The sequence below is a fragment of the Triticum urartu genome, chromosome 4A (genome assembly GCF_056163025.1).
Source record: "Triticum urartu cultivar PI428250 chromosome 4A, HENAU_Tu73, whole genome shotgun sequence".
Classification (NCBI taxonomy): domain Eukaryota; kingdom Viridiplantae; phylum Streptophyta; class Magnoliopsida; order Poales; family Poaceae; genus Triticum; species Triticum urartu.
In genome coordinates, this window is record NC_141876.1 from 593,825,566 (window position 1) to 593,833,679 (window position 8,114).

The window sequence follows — 8,114 nt, forward strand, 5'->3', positions numbered from 1 at the left end:
GTACACGGTCTGGTATGTTATTAGGATCCTACACGTATATGTTAGGCTCTCGGCCGAATTCGTGTCTAAAGCAGAATCGTATCAGGCCCGAGTCGGTCTGCACTTGCCGTGCCCAGCTCTGTATATATTTCCTTGCTCTATACTGTAAATAAAACCACATAACACGGTCCATAAGCCCACACACGGCATACGTCCGTGAACCACTGACACAAAGAAAGAAAGAAGCCATGAACTGCCTACTACGGACCTCGCGCCTCCTCCTCCTTGTCTGTAAGCAGGCAGGCGGCGTCCGCCGACTGGCTTCGCTGCTGCCGCCCCGTGCAAACCCGGTGCCCCGCTTCAGTCAGTCAGGTGCCGAGGCTATGGCCGCCTTGCGCCACTACGACCGCGAGGTTGTGCCTTACACGAACCGCACGCACATCGTAATCAGGTCTCCTCAGTCCGAACGCCAGCTCTGGGAGTCCCGCTACACAAAGCAGAAGAAAATCTGGGCTTCCGAATCACGGATCGTCGACCCGCTTCACCCGGACAGCGTTCGTGTACGTCGTATCGCCGAGAAAGTTATTCGCGCCACCTATCGTACCCTCCCTATCAACACCAGCCACGATGGCACCAAGAGCCCCAAGCGACAGACAAGCCATCTTGAGGGGTTTGAGTGGGAGGTGATACTTCTCAATGACCACGACCACAATGCATTGTGCGCCCCTGGTGGCCATATTGCAGTAACCGCTGGATTGGTCGAACAATTTACGGATGCTGAGATTGCCTTTTGTATTGCGCATGAGGTATGAAGTTTTAACATTTTTTATATAATAAATACTAATGAGTTTTATCTGTGTGGATTCCCAGTGCATATTTTATGAGTTTTTATTTATGTAGGCGCATAATGTTCTCTCCTTTCTTCTTTTTCAGATTGGGCACATCGTTGCCAGGCACTACTCGGAAATTTTGTACGCCAAGTGGTTTCCATTACCCTTGATTTTGCCTTTCTTTCAAAGGTATGTATGACTGCAACACACACATACATGAGATAACCGTTTGCGAGTAACCTTAAAAGAAAGGGAGAAATTACTTCGGTACGGATGAAATTATACATCTTAGCTCGGTCGAACGATTGGACCCTGGGTTACTAACACGGAACTAAGCTAAGCTTAATTGCTACAGTAGGATAATCTTCAGTAAGAATTATTTGTTTCCTAAACTAACACCGTAACACATGTGTTGTTCCATGACTGCGCCGCGTACATCATGTTCTGATGATCGATGTTGCCTATATATGTAGGTCCGAGATGGAGGCAGATCACATTGGAACCCTTCTACTTGGAGCTGCTGGTTTCCATCCATACACGTCCCTCTTATTCTTCAGGAAGGCCGCAATGATTGAAAGAGCGTTCTGGGTGCCACGAGTTTCCATCCCTCTTCATCCTTCACATAAGAGAAGGGTTGAGCATATTTGTACCAACCCAAAATCATGGAGGAGGCGATGAGGTTATATAAGGAAGCTCCGCCCGACGAAGGCACCAGCTCACAAGCCACCGGTGAAGGTTTCTCCTTTCGACAAACCCTGGGAGATGCATGCAAACTTATATCGACAAGACTGAGACGAGTTCTTACGGGGGGATGAACAGATTAGAATGCCCAAGTTGAAGAACCACGCACAACCACATCTTCCGCACATTCCGACATGAATGGACATGCAGGGCAAGTCTGTTTGACGGATGCTGCCATAACTATCCTAAAAATTACATATATAGTAGCGGTGTTTTTATATTTGTGCCGAATGTTGTTCTTGTGCACCAACGGCGGAGCTATGTAGCATTCTGAGGTGGCCGTGCCCCCCCCTCCCCCCCAAGCCCAAATGCAATTTTTTTTACTATGTAGTAATAGCCCATATCCACATACGAGCAGAAGGCCACAAGCCCATCTTCACACGAACGACTACACCAGCCTCAGTTGACCAGCCTGCTCGGAGCTCGGCTGCATCGCGTCTCCTTCCCCAACCACGCTAGGCCGCTCGCCGCTCAGGCACGGCACGGCGGCTCGTCTCACTTGTAACACCCACAATGCGGCTATATCTCTCACGTATTGGAGAACGACTTAGAGGCATAGTCGCATGGTAGGCTTGTCGCAAGAGTGGTAATCTTTACACATCCCATGTACTGAATAAGAAAGGGATAAAGAGTTGTCTTACAATCGCCACTTCACACAAATACAAGTTAAACATACATCATCCAGAATACAATCAAGGTCCGACTACGGAACCAAAATAAAGGAAGACAACCCCAAATGCTAGATCCCCGATCGTCCCAACTGGGCTCCACTACTAATCAACAGGAAACGAAACAAAACAACGATCAAGATCTTCTTCGAGCTCCCACTTGAGCTCGGTTGCGTCACCTCCACTGTCATCATCGGCACCTGCAACTGTTTGGAAGTATCTGTGAGTCACGAGGACTCAGCAATCTCACACCCACGAGATCAAGACTATTTAAGCTTATGGGTAGGAAAACTGATGAGGTGGAGCTGCAGCAAGCACTAAGCATATATGGTGGCTAACATACGCAAATAAGAGCGAGAAGAGAAGCAACGTAACGGTCGAGAAACTAGAAATGATCAAGAAGTGATCTTGAAACTACTTACGTTCAAGCATAACACAAGACCGTGTTCACTTCCCGGACTCCGCCGAGAAGAGACCATCACGGCTACACACATGATTGATGTATTTTAGTTAAGTCAAGTGTCAAGTTCTCTACAACAGGATATTAACAAATTATTCTAACAGCCACATAACCGCGGGCACGGCTTTCGAAAGTTCAAAACCCTGCAGGAATGTCCCAACTTAGCCCATCACAAGCTCTCACGGGCAACGAAGGATAGTCCTTCTCCCGGGAAGACCCGATCAGTCTCGAAATCCCGGTTACAAGACATTTCGATAATGGTAAAACAAGACCAGCAAGACCGCCCAATGCGCCGACATCCCGATAGGAGCTGCACATATCTCGTTCTCAGGGCAACACCGGACGAACACTACCTACAGCTAAAACCATCCCTCAAGTTTCCCCGAGGTGGCGCCGCAAGTGGATCTCGTTCGGACTAACACTTAGAGAAGCACTGGCCCAGAGGGGTTAAAATAAAGATGACCCTCAAGAGCGCGACTCCCAAGGGAAAATTATAGGTGGTGGTGAGGCAAAAGGTAAAACCAAAGTTGGGCCTTGCTGGAGGAGTTTTATTCAGAGCAGACTGTCAAGGGGATCCCATAACACCCAACCGCGTAAGGAATGCAAAATCAAGGAACATAACACCGGTATGACGGAAACTAGGGCGGCAAGAGTGAAACAAAACACCGGGCATAAGGCTGAGCCTTCCACCCTTTACCAAGTATATAGATGCATTAATTAAATAAGAGATATTGTGATATCCCAACATATCCATGTTCTAACATGGAACAAACTTCAGCTTCACCTGCAACTAGCAATGCTATAAGAGGGGCTGAGGAAAAGCGGTAACATAGCCAAACAACGGTTTGCTAGGAAATGTGGGTTAGAGGCTTGACATGGCAATATGGGGGGCATGATATAGCAAGTGGTAGGTAGTGCCGCATAGCAATAGAGCGAGCAACTAGCAAGCAAAGATAGAAGTGATTTCGAGGGTATGGTCATCTTGCCTGAGATCTCGCAAGGAAGAAGAACGAGTCCATAAAGAAGACAAGCGGACGTAGTCGAATGAATCCTCACAACTCCGGAATGAAACCGAAACTAACGAGAGAAGCAACCCGGAAAGAAGTAAGCAACATAGTAAACAACCATCACATAAACATGGCATGATGCACAACCAAGTATAATGCATATCCGGTTTAATGAGGCATGGCATGGAAAAATGCACAAATAATACTACAAATTAAGTGGAGCTCAATATGCAACGAGTTGCATATTGACGGAACACCACATTCAAGTTATTTAGTTCGATCTCGTTTATGTACCCAACAATATTAAATGTTGATTAACATGGCAAGAGGTGAAGCAAATGAAAACTACCTATCTATGCAAGTTTAAATGAGGGCGGAACAACAAACAACAAGTCCGGAAACTCCTCATGTGCATATTTTAGGTTTGGTACTGTTCTGCCCTAAACCATATTTTAGAGTTGTTAAACATGCAAAGTAAAGCCACCGTGTTAAACTGGGCATTTTTCTACCCCATTTACATATAAGGTTTATTAAATTTGGAGCTACGGTTATTTAGTTATGAAATAAACCATTTTAACATGGCAATAGGCAAATTTAAACAAACATCAATTTAAACATTTTAAACATGCATGAAAGTTGGAAATTATGAAACTAGATAAAATTCTATTCATTTTTTCATATATAAATTATTTTAATATGATGCTCGGTTAATGAGTTATTATATGCATGAAGACTAGGGTGTTTTCTGCAAAACAGTTATCTCAGGATAAATGCTAAAATCGCTGGACATGAAAAAAACATGACGGGCTGAAACAGGTTGGTCCAACAGGAGGAAAAGAATAGAGGAGGGGCGCTGGGGTGTGGCCTCACCCATGGGCTTCGGCCCAAGGCGGTGAAGCAAGAGGTAGGCCTGCTGGAGCGCTGGGCCGGGGAAGCGGTCAACGCGAGCGGGACAAGGCGGCTCTGCTCTCGTCTCTGAAGAACAGACACAGCTGCGGGGGCGCGAGGTTCAAAGCTGCAGCGGCGGCAGAGACGAGCGGGACGAGGTGCGGGGCGGCGACGGGTCTTGGCGCTGGAGGCAGGCCAGGTGCACGACGGGGAGGGCGTGGTCAACGCGCTCAAAGCGGGGGAAGCAGGGCGTCTCCTCCTTGGCTCGAAACAGCCATGGCATGGGAGGAGCTTGCTGCCAACGGGGCGGCAGCCATGGCGTTGGTCTCCTGCGGACGAGGGAAGAGGGAGTGAGCAGAAGAGACTTGGGAGGGTGAAGGAAGAGATAGACCAGGGGATCAGAGAGCAAGGGCGACGACCTATGTACTGCTTGCCGGCGAGGTCGTGGCGCTGGGGCTGCGAGGAGCTCGAGCACGATCATCGAGGAAGCAACTCTCTGGTGCGGCAGCGCAGTCAATGGCGACGGGGACGACACGAGGTGGCCGGACGGAGCGAACTGGCTTGGCCTGGCGGGTTGCTCACCGACGAGGAGGAAGATGGGGCACCGGCGAGCTCGTGCTCGAGCGCCTGAAGATGGCACGGCGGCGGAGCTTGCTGCAGTTCTTCCTGGCGCTCAACGGGAAGACGCGGGCGAAGAGCTTGACGGAGTGGCGCGCCTTGGAGCAGATCGAGCACGGCCATGGCGTCATGGTTCCTAAACAAAGAGAGATCAGAGAAAGAGAGAAGGATGGAGAAGAAAGAAAACATGGGAGGCGGCCTGGCCTGCTGGTGGCCGCCGGCAGAACAGCTCGCCGGGGACGACGACCGGCGAACTAGAGGAGAGGCATGGGGCTCGGTGGAAGGAGCACGGCATGGAGGAGCCCGAGAGGGTGATACTCTCCCTGGATCAGACGCGGGAGGCTGCAGGGGCGCTCGGAGATCGATTGATGGAGGTGGATCGATGGATTGGTCCGGAGGGGAAAACGAGGTGGAACTCGAGCTGGCTACGAGGTGGATCTGGGAGGATCCCGAGGTGGAAGAGGAGTGGTTAGTTGGCTGGCGGCGGCGACGGGAGGGATGGGGGCAGATGGGACAAGCGGGCTAGATTTTAGGGATTAGTCTAGAGTTGCCACTATATATAGCAATAGGATTTTTGGGTAGGGGCTAATCCGGTCCCTCTGATCAGAATCGGACGATCGAGAATAAATAGGTTAGGGAGTCTAAATGAGAAATCGATGATGATTTAGGGATGTTTGGGGATGATCCGGATCCAACGATAACGAAAGTCCGGTTCGGGCTCGGGGAAGTTTCGGACACGGGCGAGGAGTCGTTGCACTGTGCAAAGAGGGGTTAGGAGGGGTTTGGCGGTTGGTAGGTGGGATGTGTAGAAGACCTCGGGCTGAAAGGATTGAAGAGAGAGGCCCGACAGCAGTCTTCAGAGACCGAAGACGTCCGACGTATGACCGGCTATATTGCCGCTATAGTTTAACGGTTGGGCTATCAAACGGACTCTGAAAGCGATGAAACTTGGGAGGCGGTCTACTGACAACATAAAAACACCGGACGCCAACTTTCATCCCATTCCGAGAACATTTCCCAGCCACTTATAAAATAATATTTCGGACGTGCCGTGGGCGCGTGCGAGTGTGTCTGGGCTCAGAACGGACAACGAACGGAACTGGGGAAACCCGGACGGATGCAAGTTTTAAAAAACATGATGATGCAATACACATGATGACATGGCAAAATGCAGCACGCAAGCGAATGACATTCAACAACGCGCATAACTGAAAGACACCTGGCACATCGGTTTCGGGGCGTCACATCACTCCTCCATCCACGCCGCCCCACTGCCTTGACGCCGGCGTCGAGGAGGCAAGGAAAAGCTCGTCTCTGGTCAACGCAAGCCGAGGAGATCACGAGGGGGAACCAGAGTTCGCCTGAGATAGTCATTTTCGTCTCCTCGCCACTGGCAGGTGATCGTCGATGTCCGCCGGCCGGCAAGCCATCGGCTCGTCGCCGGCCGCCCCCCGTACAAATTTGGCTACTGGATTCTGTAAGTACCATCTACCCAGCTCAAATTACAACTTGAAACCTGGATCCCCTTTTGTAGTGTTGCCTGCCTGTACGAGTAAATTGGGGGCAGGACGCCTGTACATGTAGGAGTCTGACTAGTAATTTAGCAATTAGTAATTTAGTATGCTATTCATTTGATCTAATTGCAGATATCTTGTTGCTTGCACAATGCACCGCAGATTTGTTCTTCTGAGTAATTACAACGGGTTGTTTGACTTGGAGTTGGATCTCAAAAGGCTAGACTAATCAAGTGACCATGGTTAAAGGCAGCAGCGGCAACATTCAGTCATACTTCAAAAGACAAAGAACAGAGACACCACCTGAAGATCCTCCAGCTACACAACCTTTACCTCTGCTTCTTGAATGGGGACAACAACAAGAAAATCAAGATGAAGAGCCTCAAATAAATAATTCAGTTCCTCTTCATATTCTATTCCGAGGTAAGGAATTCTTGGAGCGAGGCCCTGCACTGCGACCACAAATTTGGCAGTACCGACCAAATCAGAGAGATAATGTGTGGAGGGCATATTTGTTGTTAGGCCCCATACAACCAAAACTCAAACATTATAGAGCTTCTAGTAAAAAGGGCCATCAGCGTCGCTTCCAATATAAGTGGTTTGATAGTTTCCCATCATGGCTAGAGTACTCAGAGGACAGTCATCGCGCATACTATTTACTCTGCTTTGTTTCTAGCGGAAATATCTTAGCAAAAGGAGGCTCTGATGTATTCACGGTACATGGATTTGATAACTGGAAAAGGGTGAATGATGGAAAATATTGAGCACTCTTAGGCCATGAAGGTTCTACGCCATGCTCACCACACAACAATGCAGTCATAGAACGTTAAGCATTGTTGAACCAGGCAGGTCATTTAGAAAATGTTGTAGCAACAAAGGATGATGAAAAGGTAGAAAGAAACCGTTTAAGGCTAAAAGCATATGTTGAAGTTGTTAGCTGACTCACATTTCAGTCTTGCGCTTTTAGAGGACATAGCATATATGCCCGTGCGTTGCAACGGGGAGATAATTGTTTTTGCAACAAGCGGTCTCCACGGCGGGGAAAATATAATTGATGTGTTCATAAAAAACGATCTCCACGGCGGTAGGCGACACAGCGAGGAGCCGCGGTCTTCCCATGGGTCATGTATGGCCCGCGAGATCTTAATAGTGGTGGGGCTAGTCAACGCGGCGGCGACCACCCAACTTGTACCTTGTTTTTCCTCCGGGTCGACCACCGTCTTGGAGTTGTGGTTCCGTATTCATTTGGTTGCTGGGCGGCAGGCGACCTTCGAGGCACGGTTACTTTGACCACTTTCTCCTACGACAACGTAACCGGATGGATTACTAATTGCAGCGCATAAATTATGTTTCATTAGCATAACCAGCGCTTAACCAGGCGTGAATATCCCATCATTATCAGGGTTTAT

At 49.0% G+C, this 8,114-nt stretch overlaps 1 protein-coding gene across 1 annotated transcript; it reads left to right on the forward strand.

The window, feature by feature from the left end:
• The first annotated feature begins 227 nt into the window (after nucleotides 1–227).
• LOC147976966 (mitochondrial metalloendopeptidase OMA1-like) lies at nucleotides 228–1,487 on the forward strand. Its single transcript, XM_087521042.1, has 3 exons — nucleotides 228–785; nucleotides 913–998; nucleotides 1,283–1,487. Exons 1-3 carry the CDS (start codon nucleotides 228–230, stop codon nucleotides 1,485–1,487), a joined length of 849 nt encoding a protein of 282 aa, XP_087377168.1.
• The last annotated feature ends 6,627 nt before the right edge of the window (nucleotides 1,488–8,114 follow it).